The following is a 21,137-nucleotide window of genomic DNA, read 5'->3' as shown; positions in this document are numbered from 1 at the left end:
CTATTGTACTTTCAAAAATTGAAGCATTGTTACATGCATTTCATATAAATTTAAGAAATAAGGAATCATTCTTTGAGCATTTTGAAGAAATAATTTTGGTCGGGGCGTCATCAAATCCAATATTATACGTTTTCAAATTTGATTCGTTGTACGTGACACTTGGAAATGCAAATATTTTGTGTCGAAACCGAAATCCGGCAAGAGTAGTTATTTTTACTCATTGATGTAACAAATAGCAAGACACTATATAGATTAAATGCTTAGAAAAACAGTTGAAGCGGACACAAAAGATAATAATGGTAAATTCTAGCAACTCTTAATTAAGTATAATAGAAAACCACGGCATCAGATATCACACTGCTCACGGCGTTATCGCCTGTTCGGTTGTTATCGGATATTCGGTGCAAGGAAAGCTGAATGCTTTTATACATGGGTGAGTCTAATGCAACGACAAAGGTGTACTTCAGCAAACAAAGTTTGTGATTTTTAGCAGATAAATGATTATTCTTTCAACAGCAAAACGCACGCACCGAATCTCGTGGTTTACTAAGCGTAAACTGTCCCAACTCCCAACCCATTTTATATCGTATAAAACTAATAAATACTGAATTCATTCCTTAAATTACATAAATATACACACGCACAACTTAAACATTATCATGATGTTTTCCTCATAATGCACACATTGTAGATGCATGTTTGGAATAGTTTACAAAAAATAGTATTTTTACAATTTGAATTTTCCTTCACTTATAAGGATGCTTTGTGCCAGTCTTAGTTAAAATTGACCAAGTGGTTCTAGAGAACAAGTCGAGAATGTGTTTAATACAGACGGACAGACAGACGGACGGGTGGATGATGGATGTCTAAATTGAATCTTCGAGACTCTATATGGCTAGTAGGAAAAGGGCAAATCTTGTTGAAATTTTAAACGAATTGATCGTTTTTGTTTGTGTTACTCTGTGAAAAATCGAAACATTTTTTTAAATAGATACCAGTGATGTTTATGTCATAAAAATCACTTTTGCTCTGGTCAAGAGTCTGTAAATATTTATATACATGTTCAGTAATTCTGGAATTCTTTAATCAAAAACTATAAAGACGTGTCACCATATGTATATACGCGAGATTCCGATAGGGAGTTCCACAGAACTCAGTAACTTCAGCAGATGGTTTTACCTGAGGACACATATCATGAGACACTGAACAAAAACCAGACAAAACAGAAGAATGGCGCTTGTTTTAATCAACATCGTCCTACTACATTTCACTGTTATAAGCTGAAGGAAAAAAATCTAAATTTATTCCTTAAGGAAACGCAAACCAGACGACAGGCCTTTCTATGTAGGCATTGTAGGGGTTCGAAGGAGGCTACTGTTTCCAGTAAAGGGGATATGGGGTGAAAGGTTTATATTTTTGTAAAATATCTGTATCAATAGTTAATTCTAAATTGTTCGGGTACGCCCTCCCACCCCCAACTTGATCTGTACAAGCTGGTGTACATCAAAGTGAAAGTATATAGCTTGTTGCTTAAAGGGCACCTCAGATATATATGTCAAGTGTGAAATTAGTATTCGTCCTGTTTAACAATTTTTTTATGAAATAATTCACAATTTGTTGACAAAAAATTATTTGCCTAATGAGCATGGTTGTGAAACTTATATTTAAAAAAATGTGCAATTACTATCTATTTCATTGAAATTGCGCCACCGGTGTTAGTCAACATTAACTTGCGTTTGAGAAACAACAATGACCAAGCTGACAAACATATATTACAAAACTTAACTCTATGACATTTAGAAGCCACTGTATAAATCTTGCTGTATTTCAGTGTAAATTTTCTGACAGTCAGTATACCCGCAAAGTACCTACCATTCTATTTATTTATCTAATTTTAATTTTTTATGCATTTTTAAAAATTCCTTTTATCTTTTTTTAGGGGAGGGGGGGGGGGTCTTTTCGTTTTGTTTCTTTTATTCAGCTAACGCGAATCAATGGCTCAATTAAGTATTTCAGGTCAAATTTTGTCTTCTGTAATCTTTGTCTGCAGCGTCAATGATTTTTTTTTTCATCTTCTGTGAAACCACGGAGCTTTTATCAAATGAAGAAACAGATTCTTTTCTAAAGGGAGACGTTAGGAAATGAGGAAAAGATTGGAAATCGGGTTGGGAATTATAAAAATTCCTCTTGCCATGAACTGAATTGCTATAACTCTGTCCCGAGTTTTTGCTTCCACCAGTTTTTGCTTGATATTTCAATAATAGTAAATACCTTTGTGCTCAAACTACGTTCATCCACTAATATGAAAAATGTCCAGATTATATGTTTTGAAACGCCCCCTCTACCGCTTCAGGTTTCAATACACATCCAAAAATTAAAAGTCTACGGAGATTTTGCATTGCATCAGCCATTAAAAAGCCCGGATGATAACGTTAAAAAATTGCGCGATGTAGTCCGAGTGTATTCCGAATGGAGAAAAGATGTAAACAATCCCCATTATAAATCTCCGTAAGAAAATTGTTTTCGTTCCTGTGAAATTTTATGAGTGAAAGGGGATAATGGTTCAATGAAGATATCTTGAATATATTTGCTTTCATCGATTTCAATTGTATTTCTTTCACAGGTTTGTGTATTTTCATTAAAAATCATCAAAAATTGATGGAAGCAATAACTTGGGACAAACTATAGTGGATGAACGTAGTTTGAGCACAAAGGTATTTACTATTATTGAAATATCAAGCAAAAAGTGGTGGAAGCAAAAACTCGGGACAGAGTATAGCCCACTGTCACGTTTTCTTAACCCGCCTAAATGTAGCTTAATTCATATATATTTCAAGATAGTAACCACATATTTTATATTTATGACCCTTAATATGTGATGTTATATATTAATTATTACTTAAATATGTCTGAATGTTTTAATAATACTATAAAGATCACCATTTTCGCCTTTGTCAAAAAAAAAAAATAGTCATCATCTGACAAATCTGGGAAATTGGGCATACAAAACCAACTTTGATAAGACGCCTGGAACAAACCAGGAGGTAAACGTTTTTTTTATTTGATCATTTGATGCCTTTAAGCAATAACTTTAATATGTAGAACAGAAAAAGAAATCCCTAGGGCAGAAGTTTTAAAAAAAATGTAAAAATGTGCAAAATTGATACATTTCAAGCAAAATCCCATGAGTCCTATGTTGAAAATTAACGAACTTTAAGATGACCCCTTAAACAAACGGTGTGGTAAATGTCTTATTATTATTTTTTTTTTATCTAAAAATATCAGTAGAAATTCATGCAAAAATTTTCATTCCAAAATCTAGGGCAGAAAAAATTACACTCGGCCTCGTTAAGCCTAAATAAAATTTCGGTGCGCTAAGTTCCGAGGTCTTCTTTATGACGTCATATACTCCGATTTATGACGTGCCTTTGTTGTGCAAATATTGTCGTTGTTTGCTTTTATGGATTTAATGAATAGAATACGACTGGAAAATGAAAATTTTCTCATTAGTTAAAGTGTTCCTGATATTCCTTACCTTTGAAGAAGTTTATTCTAGCAAAACAAATCAATGTAAGTAGTTTGAATATTGCTAGATAATCATTTTCAATCAAATTCTATAGATTTTTTTAATTTTAGTTTATGTTTGTTCATAAATAAACACAACACAATGTGTACTAGACTCTAGAGTATATATTTTGTAATTCTTCGTTTCATGTGTTTCAAATTATTTGGGATATTTATTAGGATCTGCAAAATAAAGAATCCATGTCAGTGAAAAGAAATTGAATTCGACACATGTACATAACGTCAGGGAAGCCAATCCAATATTTCCTGTTTGGAATGTACCTTTTTACCCGAAAACTTTCTTGCAGGGATTTTTGGTATAAAATAACACTTTTTTATTTGAAAGTTCTCGTAACACCCAACGTTTTTTTTTAACAGTGAGTGGCGTTTAAACGTTTCAAAACAAAAATCTTGGGATTTTATCATTCTAATGAATGCATATACTTTTAAGCCCTGGGATGTTCATAAATGTTTGCAAAATCTGATGTGGCATGTGCGGATCCAGAATTTTTTCCCAGGGGAGTGGGTGTTACAAGACAATTTCTTTGGTAAGGGTAACTTTGATATGTGGAGTACGTTTATATTTTTTTTGGGGGGGGGGGGGGGGTTGAACCCCGGTCCCCATCTACAGATCCATCATCCGCGCATACAATGATATATAAGGAATATGAAATCATTCTTTGAGTGTTATGATGTCGTGTGATATTTTGTTAAGGGCGGGGTCAAATCCAATAAAGTTCTTTATGATAGATTTGATCACGCCCTGACCGAATTATTACCTCATAATATTCAAAGAATGATTCCTTATTATTTATATTTATATAATTTTCAGCAATTGTACGATTAAAAATTAAAATATTATGTATGCAAACCCCACTGGCGCCCCCAAAAATACGTCATTTGAATTTATTTGATCATATAGTACAAAATCGATTCGAAGTGTTATAACAGACAAAGAAACTAGAAAATGTAAATATTGGAAACAAACACACGCACAGTACACTTTATGTATATTGTTATTTGCAGGTGCCAAAAGTATGTTGATTTTTTTTTCATTTTAATGTACTCGATATTTTATTGAAAACTAACATTTTTATTAATTATCTAAAGCCACATTTTAACAAATTTTGAAAGGAAGTAGATTGATATGTTGCTTGTGCACAATATCAATATATATTATTTCTATCAGTCTTCTTTTCAAAAAATTTTATGGTATAAACAAATCCAAAGTAAGATTTTCCGGCCTGCATATATTGCAAATGATATAGAGTTGAGCTCCAAAAAATGTACCAATGCTGTGTTTAAAATTCCAAAATTTACAAATGAGTTCTCAAAAACACGAGACTTCGGTAATGGTAGGGCCCAGTATTGACCACGGGTACCTGATGTTACATACTTTTCTCACAAGAAAAAAATATATTCCTACCTTATATTACTATATAATTAGGTGTTGGTTGGTTTTTTTTCACTGTGAGAAAAATATACACGCATGTGCCTTTTTATATGACAATTTGAACCAATCAGATAAGGCGTTTTATTAAAAAAATAATTGAATATTTTTCAACACACTATACATATACTTGCATGAAAAACACTTAACAATTTCAATCCCAAAGAGTTTTCTTAAAGGTCCAGTAAAGAGAAGCACTGGGTGTACTACTATAACAGTGGTCCAGCCTCGTTGTCAGTACAACTATGTTTACCCACAGAGGGAGTACAAAGCTACCCTCAACATCAGAACATGTATCGCAAGAAGATTCTTTCGCATCTACTGGTTCGTTCGGAGCGGGGGAAGACGGATTCTCCTGAATTGCCGGTGACTTTTTATTTCCCTTCGTCTGATAAACAAATTGCATGAAAAGTAAAGCTTTGGTGTTACAAGTATATCAATAAAACTTATTAAAACGTTTCTCTTCTTCCCAATGTAGGAACAAAGAAGAGTGTTCCGTCAAAGACTCCAATCTCCGCGGCAAGCGATTCTTATTGGAAGCTCGCATTTTTATTTTCAATTCTGAACAGAAACCTACCAGGCGTTCCATTTTTGTGCCAATTATCTTTAGCAAAAAGTCACTGTCCACTATCATAGGTAACACACCCTCATTCAGGCCATTTTTTATATACTAGGATTCCTCTGTACTGTTGAATCATTATCAATTTATAGTAGAATTTTCACATTACTTAGTTCTAAATCCTAGTATTTAACTCTTCGATTTTTTTTGTAAGTGCAGTATATATTTGCAAATCATTTTTACAATTATATGTATATTTAAAAAAAATAATATTTACAGTAATAGGACCGGTATTCGTTTTTTATAACATGAAAATACAAGACATAAATTACGGTGTCGGAGGCTCCTTAACCCTCAGTGCCTCATAACGCACCAATAACGTACATGTACGTCCTCATGCATTTCAAATCTATATTGCGTGACCAGTCTTTTAAGATCAATTCTATGTAAGAATCAAAATTCGGTGGCCACGCATAGTCACAGATTTTCCTCATACTTTACAATTTGATAGACTTTGATGAGTAAAAAATTTAGGCTAACACTATTGATTTGTTCCTATGTGGCCCCGTTGCCTTGGTAACAGAGAGCAAAGATGTAAAAACGACATTTTAATGCTTATTTGAGAACATATTGAAAGTAATGTGCACAACTTAGGGCCTCTAGGGTAGAATATGTCATTTATGGAAAAACACATATATTTAAGGTGTTTCCATGGTAACTAAAGAGAAATTTCAAAATATGATTTCTTCATTTAATTTGATTTAAAAATGCAAATCTTTAACTTTTTGGTATACACTATTATGGTCGTGCAATTAAGAATTAATAAATAAAAATTAAGAACCATTGCTATGGTAACAAGTTAAAAAATAAGGTATATTCTATTATTTTGAGGCATATTTGAATGGGTATTATTCGCATAAAAAGTATAGATAACTTGTATGAATGGATTAGAAAATATCAAGTAAGTCCTGAACTTGAAAAGCAACTTGAAAAAATCTGGCAATTGTTAAAAAATATTGCCGTTGCTATGGACTTTTCAAAAAGTAAGATTTTTGGTGTGATTTTCTACGCAACTTTAGTTTCCTTAGCAACAACACTTCTGTGTTGAATTACAAAGTTTTTTGTGGTATACAATAAAAGCTTAGGAATATTTCTACAAGTCCCAACAAAAAAAAAGTTGTTAAAAATTTGTGAAATAAGGAATTACAGCATATCAAAATCATCTTCAATTTTTCAGTTTTTCTGTGTCTTGGCCTTGTTGTTATAGCAACGGTTGTCAATTTTCATAAACAAAATGTATATTGCATGGGCATTGATAAGGATATAAAAAATAAATAATTTATCATTTCAGCTTATAAAAAAACACAAACGACAAATTTCAAAATATTCTAATGGTTTCCATGGTAACATTTTAAAAGTATTGGTTTTTCCATCAGTTTTCTTCTATGAAATCAGAATTGACAATTGAACAGAGTGTTTAATGTCTTTGATAGTTTAAATTAGTGGGCAAAACCTTCTAATATGACTTTAAAGTAGGTAAGTTTTGCTATTTTTCCATCTTAAGGAGGCCGATTTGGGGTTTTTTTGCGGAAAAACTACAATAGCATAACTCTTTATTTTTTAACCATATGTAATTTAAACCAACTCTAGTTTATATGCGAGGGTTCATGAAAATCGACCGTCTGGTTCTTTTTAGGGGCCATCTCAAAATAGAGGTACATTTACTATAGGAATACATGGGAAACTGTCATTTTCCGCACATCAAAGCAGTTTTAAAAAATACTACAATAGCTTTTTTTCTCAAATTGTTATATATGATAAGTAATATCATTTCCTACCTTATAAGTAAAAAGCACAAAATTCTACCGTCTGGTTTTTAGTGGGGGCCATCTCAAAATATTAAAATGCACCAAATTTTGCTATATATTTGGATCATCACGAATGATGATTGGTATAATGGATTCATTCCAAAAATGAGGAAAATATCCTCGAGGATAGCATCATTCTGTATATAAAATTTCAACAGCGTACAATTTTTACTTTTTCTTTTATGTTATTTCTTATAATGTACTCCTACAAAGCTTCATTTTATCATAACGTCATAAAAGCGCAATGGCAATGCTCCCCTACCGCACAACGTAAAAATCGTGTTGAAAATAAATATTTCCTTTAAAAATCGAAATATTTTTATCTGTTGTTAATTGTGTTCAATTTTATAAATGATATCGAAAAAAATTCATAAGAAGTATAAAACAACTGTATTATATTAGAATGCGCAAAAACATGCGCAATGCAAACTAAATTCGGCCTCCTTAAGCCTCGGTTACCATGGCAACGGTTACCTCAAGGACCCAACTATTAGTGTCTTTTAGCATTTTACTCGTAGGTATGTCTATGTGTGAAGTATAAAGAAAATCAGTTACTATGCGTGGCCAGACCTTTTTAAAAATCATTGCTTCTTACATAGAATTGATCTCAAGATTAAATGGTTTTATGTTATCTCTTCATAAAAATATCTATTATTGTAGAGCAGAATTTAATTTAGTCCAAACTACTACGCTAGAAAGTTTCACAATGTATATATAATCTGTTAATCTATTAATCTTATTGATCAAACAAATTATGTCATTTTGTGATAGGAATTTGAGATGTATTCGAATTGCTTGACCATTTTCTGAATGTAAACTTAACCACGGCTTAAAATATATTGTGTAATAAATTCTCTTAAATAGAAAACTTGAAAATATTTGTAGTAGAGCAGTTTCCAAAATACTTATTAATTTTATTGATTTGAATTGGTTTTTTTTTTTGCATTTAGACCTTGTTGATAGACAGAAGATACAGATCGCTGACGCAATAAAAGTGATGAGATACTTAACGTCATCAAATTCAATAACGCAGAACGATGCAGGCACAAAGAAAAAACTTCAACTAAAAGTTCGAATCTTTCTCCATAAGTATATTGCCAACAAAAAGAATAAAAATCCAATAACGTCAAATCGGTGGATTCCTATTGGTAGGACCAATACTCCGAACGGAGTGTCTAAAATTTCGATGCTTGCACAGTCGTCAACGGAAAAATACAGAGAGGCATTTCGAAATAGTTTGAAGACACTACTGATGAAGGAAAACGTGACTTCCGAGTATCTCTCTAGACTCACCCGAGTCGTTCAAACCATGGCCAAGAGCATTTTACTTCAAGCACAAGCTAATCCCCAATACGACAGAAAACAGATCGACTACCATTTGCATAACATGACCTCAAAGATCTGGACACTTCTGAAGAATATGAATTCAACGGGGCACAGAATACACCCAAAGATGTTCACACAGGGTATCAAAGATTTGTGTCATTTAAAACCATTTTCATTTATTTCCTTCGAAGTGAATATGTACAACTGTTAAATTACGATTTGTTTTCTTTTAAACAAAATTGTTATTTCACCAGCTTATTGGTCTTCGTGGGGAAACTGGAGTCCATGTTCCAAGGAATGCAAGAGAAAGAAATACAGCACTCGTAGCAGAACGTGTTTTGTAAATGAAGATACTTACAAAGCATGTAAAGGTCATAGTTCAGAGGTCAGGAAATGCCCCTGTGCCCCGAAACCAAAGCCCCCAAAGCCTACTGGACCCACTGTCGTTAAGGGTGGGTAGTGTGCAAGCATAAATTATTATGTATCGTTTATGTTTGATAGTTAAACATTTAGTTATTAATAATCATTGATTTTTTAATGATACTACGTCATTGTTTAGGGGTGTGGGCATCCTGGGGCCAGTGGAGCCTGTGTTCAGTTACGTGTGGTCTTGGAAAAGAACAACGCTACCGGAAATGCAAATCAACGAAACACGAGTTCCGCCACGCCGATACGATTGTCAAATGTGAGGGAAGCAGCAAGTCTACTCGTTCCTGTATCACAGCTGCGTGTGGTTTGTATTCTTTCGTGTCATGATTGAAGGCGACACTTCTGCCGGAAGCAATTCTAATGAGCACTAATTACAAACCTTTAGACTGAAAATTAAAAATCCCAGTATGTCGTCAAAAATTAATTTGTATACAGTCTGTCGTTGTTATATTTCAGCGTTACATGATCACAAAATCGTTTCTGTTCATTAGAGAATATATTTTTAGCTACGTCATCCCTTTAATAAATGGTGTTGGTTTTATTGAAAAGGGGTTCAATCAAATTTTAAACAATTTAACAATGTTTAACAATGTTTCACAAAAGTACCAAATGTCGTTTTTTAATTGTCGGGAAAGCTCGCAAACCTACCAATAAATCTTTAAAATTTTAACTTTTAATGTAATACTTTTTACATTCCTCAAATCACCAGCCACGGGCCTAATCGCGCACCTAAGATAAACATACACTATACATTTGGATCCTTGCAAGAGCAATTTTATGTATCACTGATATTGTAGTGATATGGTTTTTAAGCTTCCCCAGAACTGTACATGTTTATTTCTAAGTAAATTAACACTTTTTCCGGGAAATATCTATCATAAGGCGTTCGTAGGAAAATAACATATCATTAACATAACAACTTTGAACCCCTCATTATACCCCATTTTTGGATAAGCGGCCACACAATATAGTTCACTTAGAGGATGTTTAATGTCAGGTTTGGTCGAAATATGACCAGGGGTTCTAGATAATAAATCAAAATGTTAATATACGGATGGACAAACGGTCGGACCGATAGGCAGATGGATAACAGGTGATCTGAAGCGCTTATCGAGCTTAGAACTGAGTAAATGAAAGAGGGGGGAGGGGGGCTAAATAAAAACATAAAAGTCATCGCTAAATACAGGCCAGGATCAAATCCTGATTGCAACCTGCCTTAAAATTTTGAATTCTTTAATTTAGTTTTGGGAGTTGATTTTAATCAACTCTCCGACAAACCGAAAGTGAAACAGTGTTTGGACCTAAGCACAAATCATCACCGCTGACAAGACTTAGCTCTTGAAAATAATAGAAAAATTCAAAGTAATGTATGCTGAAGCATTGTTTTTCAAGGAAACTTATCAATAATATCAATAAACACTTTGAAAATAGTCAGATTTTATATAATACGAACAACTAAGATATTTTTATAGTCTCATGTATTCCTACGCCAGAGTTAAATATAGCGTCGTTCAACCGAACGCTCGGCTGTCTCCGTAAATCTGCGACAAGCAGAAAGGCTCTCTTGATTGCTTGAAATTAACGGAGACAGCCGAGCGTCTGGTTGAACGAGACTAGAGATCGATATCAATAGTGCTTGGATCCATAAGATTTTTAGAATTGTTTCGATTACTGATACAAAGTTTGAAATCTATCTTTAAATATTACACAACATGATTCATATGGGGTTTCTCGAAATTCTTGTCGGAAAAGTCTAATTCATATAATAAAAAAGTGCGTAATTCAAAGAAACTAATTGCCATGCCAGATAAGTTGATTTTAAAATAAATGATAATCGATAAAATCAACTCCCGTCAGTACTTCAGTACTTTGATTTGAATAAAGCTCAACCCCACCCTACACCCTCCAAAAAACCAAACCTCCAGCCTGGATATGTTAGACGAAGTGAATGAATACTGGACTCTCTTGATTGTAGGCCCTTCAACTAATGAGGCGCCGTCACTCTATATTTGAACTATAATGGTTTTTAATGCATGTAGTACTCACTTTATTTCGATTAAATAAACTTAAAGAAAGAACAACCGATAAAATTAATTTAAAATAAAAATCAACAATTTATAGTACAGTTCGGTCACATTTTTTCTTCTAAAATTCGATGCCACTTTACGTTTAACAACAATTTTAGAAAACTGAGATTTTGCTTGGGGAGAGAGGGAATTCAGTTAGTTTTCTCTGATACTCATGAGGTCGATGGCATGTTACGGGCGTACTCTAATTGCACTGTCTTTAGCTGTGTATTTTTGCACTCTTCGGTTTTCAAGGTTTTCCCTTTTCTGTACTTAAACGAAAGTTCCCGATTAATCTTTCAGAATACAGGATAAGCAATATGCTTGATTTAGAGATAATAACTCTAATGCACTTGGTACATGTATATGAAATGATATTGCTAAACAAAATGCTGCGCACTTTCGCTGACACACTAAAAAGTTAGATACATGAAATGTATATACATGTATTCTGATACTTTCTTAAGTTAATATTCCTTTCAATGAGTGGTTAGCTAATTTTCAACTAAATGATTATGTCCGATTCCATTTTATTACAAACAGCCAGGTATTTATAAAACTTGAATAATATCTTTTATGAATCACGCTGTGTGGATTCATGAAGGAAATTAATTTTTGTTAATGAAATTATACTATCCTTTTTAAAATGTAACTTTATTTTTCGAGTAAATCCAACTATTTCTTGTAGGATCAGAAAAAGCTGAGTACAAGCAGTTTCAAGGAAGCAGTACCACTTTGTCATGTAAGACCGATGACAATATAGTCTACAAGTCGTTGTACTGGGTCAGTCCTCACGGCAAGCGATACAGACCGGGCAAGCACGCTGGAAGGTTAGCAAGCATGTAGTCCAATTATTCTGCATCAGTGACACTTAAATCCCTTTATAAAGTTATTAAACAAAATTGAAACCGAAATTCACGTAGAACGACGAATAACAGTAGTACTAACCCTTTCCCAAGCTGAATTTAGGTCTTGTTTATTTTAGAATATCGGTTACCAAGGATGGCCAACTACATATCAAACACGCCCATCGGGAAGACGAAGGGACATATTATTGTATAATTCCAATTTCCGATGGAAACATCATAGGAAGTGCCCAAATAAGTATGCTTTTCTATGCTATATTATATTTGCTTTTATAGTTTAAATAACGGTGCCTTAAAATCCACCAATAAATATGTTTATTTCTTCCAGTGGTAATGACGTGCGAAGATGACCCGTGCAAAAATGGCGGCACGTGCATTGAACAGAAATATGAAATAATATCCAAGCCAAGTTCCTTTGTGTGTACGTGTCCTTACGGTTTTCGTGGAAGTTTTTGTGAGGAAGGTGTGTCCCTTTTGATTCATTGACCAAAAATCAGTCTTTAAAGGGGCATGTTCACGATTTTGGTCAAATTCTATTTTTCTGGTTTTTAATATTTACAATGCTTTAAAAATGCATTTCTAATGATCAAATAAAATTTGAGAGTCGTTCGTAGAGTTACAAGCAAGACACAGGGCTCACAATACTTGTCATGTAAACAAGGCTCGTGCCCTGTTTTTGTTTACATAGGTTCAATTTAAAAGTAAAAAATGTTTTCCAGCTTATTTGACTATCTTTTTATCTATTCTAGGCATAAATAAACAATTCCTAACGTTTAACACATTCGTTTTAGGTTAAAACCTAAAGTTTTTACTTCAACGTTCAAAATGTAAACAAACGCTTAATTTACATAGCGAAGAATGTCAAGCTCTGTAACTCGTTTATAACTCAACTAATGACACTCAAATTCTGGTTGTCTATTAAAAATGCCTCTCTGAAGCATTGTAAATATTAAAATCGGAAAATAATTTTTGACCAAAATCGTGACCACGCCCCTTTAATCAAACACATGATAATATAAACAATTCCTTATGGTCTGAATATTGTTTGAAAAATGAAGATGAACAAAATTTAATCGTCAAAAATATTTTTTCTTAGTTATTTAACAGTTATTGATCAAATGTTGAGTAAATAATTCCAATTTTGGTTGTCTTGTTTTGCAGAATTGAAACAGTTGAAAAGATTTCTGATTGTGATACCCATCTGTGCTGGAGTGCTAATGATGACGTGCATGATAATAATAGCTTCTATAAGCCTCAAGTATGATCTTATTTTTATTTTTGATCAAAGAAAAGATTTATATACAAGGGTTTTGGAAATGTTAAAAAATTAAACATATATTAAAATCTAGCCATTTAATTCCTTGATTTCCTTCATTAATCACTGTTGAACAGAAGAGAAATTTAAGTAGGGTTTCCTTGGGAAACAGCAAATATTACATGAACGATGGAAACTACAATGCCAATGGTGTATTACACGATATTGTCAATTAATTTACAATTAATGTTTGCCGCATGCTATATGGCAGAATGATTGACATATGCTTTAAAGGAGAACAAAAACAGAATCTATCTCAGGGCGCAAAGTTGAATCTGATTTAAAAAAAAAAAAGATTGATTAAGGAAGGAGTCTTTTCTGATTTTCGACTTGTCAAACGTAAATTTGATTAATTATTTATTAAATTAAGATGAAAGAAAATTAAAATAATATATTTTTCTTTCTTTTTTATTATCATACAACTTGGCATAGAAAAAGTATTAAAAGTTAAGAATCTAACAAGGACTATATTTTTGGCGTCACATTGGCGTAGGAATATATCACGTTTCGCAATTCAGAATTGCTGCAGATTAATGTGTCTGTTTTAGGATTTTAAAATCAATAACATTAATGTTGGATTTTTTTTACCAATGTGAACAAATGTTTTGATACTTGGGTTTCAGAATATGTTTTTAAAATATGATTTGCCAATAAAATTACATCTTTATAACTTATAAGCTTTTTAAAGCGCCCATTCTATAGATCGATTTTTATGGGAAAAAAAACACTAAAATCAGTTTTTCTCTCTTATTAAATGGTCAATATATTAGCTTTTCTGTCAATTTATATTTTTATAAAAATTCTTCATAATACATAAGAATCAGAAATTTTATTATTGGAAGCATATAAAAATAATCAAAATTTCTTCAAAATTTCAGAAAATTAGAGGAAATGCGGGCTAAGCAATATCAATTTTAGTATTAATATTTATTCCAATCTAGTAGTGTAAGCTGATAGACATTCTGATATTCTATAATCTCATTGAAGAATAGAATCTTCAAATCTTAAACAAATGTCTACAGAACTACAAAGAGCTACACTTATTTAAAATTAGCATCCTTTACGATGAGGAAAAAGGTAGTGACCTTGACCTTACCTTTATGCGAAAACATAAAGGTCAAATTTTATTAAACTGATAGAATCATTTGGTAATATGACCCGTTTGACTGTGTCCAAATTTTATGAATTTCTTATCATAAGAAGTGTGTTTGATAATGAGAAGACTCCTTCCTTAAATGTACATACGAAATTTGATTTTTTTTTAAAATTTTGTTGATTATTTGAATTTACGTTGTGACTAATGCTTATCTTTCCTTTTTAAACATATAATTATGCACCACTTGAAATAGAATATTTTTGCAAAAAAGTCATTTAACAAATAAAAAAGCATGAAACTTAAATCTTAAGAATGTGTTGAAGCATGTGGATGAATAATTACATTGCCAAATGAGGACATGCTGCAATGACGATTGTTTACAATCGTAAATAAGTCATGCATTTAGATGTACTTTAAAAGGAATTTCAACTAACCGCATTTGTTTGTTTGCTCCATCTGTTTATCTTGACAAATAATATACTATAAGTTTTTATTCAAATACTGGAATATTATTTTAAAGGAAGAAGAAACAATTCAAACCCATTGAAGACAAACCACGAAATTGGACCGAGAAAAGTATGTTAATATCTCTTTGAACGTAGAACAAAATTGCCCGTTGAATCACCTTTTTACTTGATCGCGAAGTAGATTTTGACTTGCGAATATGGCCTGTAAATAACCCAAAAATTGTTTTATTTAAACTTTTTAAAATCAGCTATTTAAAATTTTGATGTAAATTAAATGGTAATCTTAACTTTATTCAGGACTGTTCTTTACAATTTTTTTCTTTAAATTACAGACCAAATACTATCAAAGAGCGATTCAAAATCGAAGAAAAAATCAAAAGTTGAAAAGAAAAGCAAACAAAACACGAGTGTTGTGAGCGGTGACGACTCACTGCAGGAAATAGCCGCAAAGGACATTAAAGAACTGATGTCCCCAGTAAAGACCAGAAAAACGAACGTTTCATACAAAAGACAATCAGTAAAACAGCCAGAAGATAGACATTATGATGAAATCTTGTCACCAGCAAATCCAGAACAGTCTAAATACTCGTACACTAGACAACCTATCGCTAATTCAGGGCCAAGCAAACGAAGGGGTCAACTATATCCGTCAACCTCGGAGGAAATTAAAAAGTGGTACACCAGTCCTAATAGTAATGCTGACTACTATACATCGCCCATGCAAGTTAACGTTTATGAAAATTATCCTGTAGACGGTAAGCCTCTGTATGCCAACTTCCCAGAGAGTACTCGCAAAACAGAAAACCAAAAGAAAGGCGAAGGAAAATCTATTGTGGAAGTAAAAACTAATAATGTAGAATATGAGAACATGAGTTCTCCTCTGACTGGTGGAAGTAATTTGGGATCCTCGGATATGGGAGGGTTTAAATTGATTCACAAATCATTGACTCCTTCAAAAAATACTATTCGTAGGTATCCAACTGCTGAGCTTCCCACAGATTTAGCGGATGAGCAAGTGTTTGAAGAGAGAAATATGAGCAATATTAATGCAGAAACCGAGAAATACTGCCACCCTGCAGACATTTGCGGAAACCAGTCGTTAAAATTAAAAGTAAAAAATGTTGCAAATAGCAGTCAAGAAGATTTCTATGACCCAGATATATCCCATACAAATTCAGAGTTACTTTTCCATCGTTTTAAACCAAAACCCAGTAGCAAAGAAGACCAGTTTGATTGTGTATTAGATTTTGACTATTCCAGAAACAATGCTTGTAGTATTCCACATGAAAAGAAAAATCATGCTTTTCACAACACAATTGATAGACCAAAGAAGAATCGAGAGTTTTCTATTTCATCTAATAGGCAAGGCAAGAACAACTTAGAGTTACCCAAACAAGAACATTTTGGACAGAATCGAAATGTCCCACCACAACCTCCCTTTCAAAGCATGCAGCCACCACAGCTCCTTTGGAAAACTAAAGCTTCGTTATCAGACATGCAAATGATGAAAACGATTCATAATGAAAACTTTGAAGACTATCTTGTCTATAAGGATAGAAGAAAATGCAGGAGTTTCACAGAAAAAGATGTTTTGGAAGATAATGACGATATTGTTTTCCAGAGATGTCAACCAAGAAGCGACAGTTCAGATAAGCAATCTGAGAAAGAAACTGATGGTCTCACTTCCACAGAAAGATTTGGTAGTTCTAGACAAAGTACCTCCAATGCTGTTGACAGCCCAAATGGTAATAAGCACTTTAGCTTCCATTATTACAAGATGTCTTTGTACCCTTCGTAGTCGCTATGGACGAAGTTTTTTTTAAGCAAAAATTGCCTTTGACAATCTCTTCAATTTATGTTGTGCCAGGAGTCAATATCGGATATATTTTATGCTTTGTAGAAAATTATTTAAATCTGATAAGTTATGATAAATTCACATAGCAACAGATCTAAAAAAAAATTCCACTAGAAAAGAGAATTCGGTTGTTTCGCTCAGGTAAACAATCTAAGTGCCTTTGCAGCTTTAGGACACTACTTAAAATAGAAAAAGAAAAGTAACAGAGTATATCAAAATTATGTTTCTTAACTTAACATTATATGCGTCAAGTCAAGCAACAGTCTTGAAAAATCTCGATAAAGCTAAACTAAGAATTCCTGAGGAAGAGTTGGAGTCGGTGTATAAGTATATTTGTTATATTCAGTAGTACATTCTCACTATATAGCTCTATATAGACGAATAATCAATAATTGTAATATCAGCACTTCCGAAAAATATTGACCGGTCAATATTATACAAGTATTGACTGGGGTTGAGGGCAACATTGATTATATTAGCCCCCGAGGGACGAAATATTGCCCGACGCGTAGTAAACAATCGACGCGCAATGGGACGGTTTGCTATCATAACGGATATAAGGATTTGCGAATTACTGTGATGTAAAATCAGGTATAACATCTGTCACTGAATTCCTTCGGGCGGCGGAATATCACCAGAGACCGTTTGATGCCGTCTATATTTTGGAAATGAACTGTGCGCAAAATTGAATTCGATTTAGCTGAGAAAATTAGGGCGTTCTGTTTTCAAATCCTTTCTAATTTTTTTGTTTGTTTCTTCATATAACAAAACAGATGTTCACTTAGTTTTCGGGCAACATTGATTATATTAGCCCCCTTGGTACGGATACATTGCCCTCCACTTCGCGTCGGGGGCTTACATAATCAAAAAAAGTTGCCCTCAACCCCAGTCAATATTTGTGTAGTATTAACCTGTGCATGCTTTACTAAGTAGCACGAAACAAAAAGAAATAATTTGATCGAAAAAAATTTCAACATAAATTAATATATAAAAATGATTGGAAGTTTAATAATAGAAAATAATTACCAGGTAAGTTTCCATTTTAGAATAACTGCATTCCGAGAGCCATTCTATATTTATTCATTATCACATCGTTCGAAAATTTAAAAGCCGATGCAAAAAAATCTCAGTTGATATTCCATAGTGTCTTTTCAGTTGATCATAAACTTATTTTTGATTTGAAATAAAACCACCGTATGTTTTTAACTAGATTCCAAGCTGAGAAATATATCAAACAACGATGATTTTGATGACGAGGTGACTTTCAACAAGCAGGATGCAAGATCTTCAATATTTGTACCAGACAATGATGATAGCGATAATGACATCGTTTACCACAGAAAGTATTTACAGAAATCTATTAGAAAACTTGCCATGGGAAAAGACAAAGATGGAGAGATAAACTCCACAGAACCTACTGTTACTGGTGTGAAGAAAGAAAACAAATCAACAGGTAAATATTCGGAAATATACTTTTATTAAATATTCTATTCTATTACCCCTTCTCCTCCGAAGAATGTTTAGAAAAGTATTTTAATTCTTTTGGCTTTGTTTTCAATTGAATTCTTTGATCAAATTTATTACAATGATCATTACTATACATGGGCTTTAATTTTCTGAATTTCGTGAAAGTTAAATTTACAAGATCAATTAGTTCTTGGCTAATGATTATATCAAAATATGATACTATATATTGTACGTAAATAACCATAACAACTACAAAATTAACGAGCATTTGTAAAATTTATTTCTGGAAACTGATATCCTTTTGATTTGGATGTAAAAAGCCTATTTTTATTTCAGAAAATAGAGAAACAAAGGACGAAATATATTCATATCAAAGGAAGTCACCTGGGAAAAATACAGACGAAACACTGATTGACAGCACACCTCAGGGTTTTATTCCTTGTGAGATTGAAAAGGAGTTTTCTCTGGCATACTCAAATGAAGATACTTACTGTAAGGTGGCCTCACCAGTGACCCCTAAGGAATTATTGCCTGGGGATGACAGTTCAAGTTTGGAATCGAGCGACACGGACAATGAAACAGTTGTTTCTGAAACCGAGCAAAGCATAGGCAAAATCGAAGAAAAGACGTAAAGGTGAACACATAGACAATCATTCAAAGTTTGAAATTAATCAAAATCCAGGTTTTATTAAACAGCTATCTCCGTGAGTCCTCATGCTTTCATATAAACCCTTGATTGCTTTTTAGTACAGTGAGTACAGAAATTCTACATAAATATCCATACAGATGCTGAAAGAATGAGAATGAGATGTTACATTTCCAAAGATAGTTTTATGGAAAAATGTACACAAATCTTTATATTTGATGATATAAATAATACTGTGGAATCATTAGATTTCGTGGTGGCTCAATTTTCGTGGAATTCATGGGTACCTCTCATCCACGAAATAACATCTTCCACGAATTGATAAATTAGGGTAATAAAGTCATATTCCCTTTTGTAGATATATAAGAATAGACGAAATTATGTCCCCACGAACCTGTAAAATTTAAGTCATCCACGAAAATTGGCCCCCACGAAATTAAATGATTCCACAGTATGCGTGCTCGCCTATCTTCGAAATTATATGTTAATATAGATTCATGCATTAAATTATTTATGTTAAAATATTATACACAAGTTTATTATAAACGAAGTGGTCACTCTTCTTGGCAAAATCAGACTGATATGTGCTCTTAAAGCTTTCTATATTCACATAAAACTTTTTCTCTGAAAAAATACATAAACATGCATTCTCAGATATACCTACGTTTACATATCTTGGTTTTTGTAACTAAATATATTCAATATATAAAAAATAAGTTTAATTTATATTCTATGAATAATACTTACATGTACAATAATCAAGTATCCACCATCTCGACAAACTGATAGAATGATTGTTATAAATTACTGCATCCCTAGTTATGGAACAAGTGGCCTAAATTTCTTTAAAAAGGGCTAATTTGTTTTTTGAGGCGGTTTCTTGTTCTATACAGGAAAAGATTTTGACTCTGCCAACTATGCCATGATTATGAGAAAATCAGGGCATCTGAATGTTTTTCTATGGCCCTTTTAAAGCAGGAAATAGTAAATGTATTAATTTTTTAGATATACAGTTCCCACAAACCTTGATAATTGACAGTGGACAACGAGATGGTTCCTAATGTGAAATTGAAATTTATTTATTCTGTAAAATGAGAAACATTGATTTAACTGATATTTCTTTCACAAAAAAGAAAATGTTTTGTGTTTATCAAGAGACCCATACATGTCCTGAAAGTACGGCCACAGGCTAATTCAGGGCGAAGGAAACCTTGGCATTATCTTTCAAATCACATTTTTGCATATTAATAATATGTTTTATTCCGCTCACAGAACATTTTATTGAAATGCCTTTGGATCAAGAAGTTTATTGACTAACGCTGCAAAAGTGTTTTTTTACATCTAGACATTCATGAATTTAAGTAGACATTTTAAACACAATTATTTACATGAAAAGAAACAGAATTAAATTAATATATAAACAGCTTTTCACATAAATGACTAACTAACAATTGTAACAGTGACATGACAAACACAATCTTGTTTGATTATGAAAGAAGTGACAGAGTGAAATGTTGTGTGTACTTTGAAAGTCACGACTAGCAGGAAAGCGGATAGAGGAAGTTTGCATAAGAGAAACTTCCGTGTTGTGGTATATTACACAACGGAACATTTATTTATTTCAATGTTGGAGATGATCTTCTGTGTTTTTCCATTCGTCTAAAAACTGCGTACTTATTTTTCCACGATATATTTCTTTAATTACTTTAACAGCGCAAGGCATGATTGAGTTTTTTAAATGAGTACTAAATTATTGGTCGGAAAAAAAACTTCCCAATTTTTAAGAATGATAGGGGCATTAGGACTGTAGAAGCCCATAGTTGTGAACCAAGTTGTAAAAAGAGAATACCCCAAATGACTGAAGATATAATTTGCCATTGAATTAAAACAAGATAAAGACAATGAAATGTTGTTTATTCCATATGAAAGGCAATGATACAAATTCATTTGGTTATGCATATGTATGATATAGAATGACGTTTTTTTTTGATTTGATATACTGCAATGTGTTATTGCTGTCTAATATAACTTTATGCGGGAAGTTATTAAGGGAAAAACCTAAACGCAAACAATGCTAACAAAACTTATGGTTAATTGCATGTCCTTCTTTAATTATATTAGTATTACAGAGATTTTGATTAAAAAAAAAAAAACATGAAAAAA

General features: G+C 32.7%; 1 protein-coding gene across 5 annotated transcripts in view; it reads left to right on the top strand.

The window, feature by feature from the left end:
* The first annotated feature begins 3,414 nt into the window (after window positions 1–3,414).
* Window positions 3,415–21,137, top strand: part of LOC105338123 (uncharacterized) — a 49,219-nt gene continuing 31,496 nt past the window's right edge. For 2 of the 5 annotated variants that reach the window (XR_004595706.2, XM_066079817.1), the window contains exons 1-14: window positions 3,415–3,570; window positions 5,194–5,380; window positions 5,493–5,650; window positions 8,392–8,907; window positions 9,022–9,219; window positions 9,327–9,500; window positions 11,951–12,092; window positions 12,248–12,366; window positions 12,457–12,591; window positions 13,290–13,386; window positions 15,060–15,115; window positions 15,339–16,751; window positions 18,072–18,314; window positions 18,665–18,962. Coding sequence is in view for 4 of the 5 variants with exons in the window: in XM_066079817.1 (XP_065935889.1) it covers window positions 3,492–3,570; window positions 5,194–5,380; window positions 5,493–5,650; window positions 8,392–8,907; window positions 9,022–9,219; window positions 9,327–9,500; window positions 11,951–12,092; window positions 12,248–12,366; window positions 12,457–12,591; window positions 13,290–13,386; window positions 15,060–15,115; window positions 15,339–16,751; window positions 18,072–18,314; window positions 18,665–18,960 (3,813 nt within the window). In the remaining variant the exon portion in view is untranslated. Of the gene's footprint in view, window positions 3,571–5,193; window positions 5,381–5,492; window positions 5,651–8,391; window positions 8,908–9,021; window positions 9,220–9,326; window positions 9,501–11,950; window positions 12,093–12,247; window positions 12,367–12,456; window positions 12,592–13,289; window positions 13,387–15,059; window positions 15,116–15,338; window positions 16,752–18,071; window positions 18,315–18,664; window positions 19,037–19,075; window positions 20,625–21,137 lie in introns of those variants that run through there. The other 3 variants (XM_066079816.1, XM_034443415.2, XM_066079815.1) reach the window with 3 other exon arrangements.

This window comes from Magallana gigas, chromosome 3, assembly GCF_963853765.1.
Source record: "Magallana gigas chromosome 3, xbMagGiga1.1, whole genome shotgun sequence".
In the NCBI taxonomy this organism is placed as follows: domain Eukaryota; kingdom Metazoa; phylum Mollusca; class Bivalvia; order Ostreida; family Ostreidae; genus Magallana; species Magallana gigas.
The sequence above is the reverse complement of the archived record's forward strand: the minus strand, read 5'-3'. Positions and strand labels throughout refer to the sequence as shown.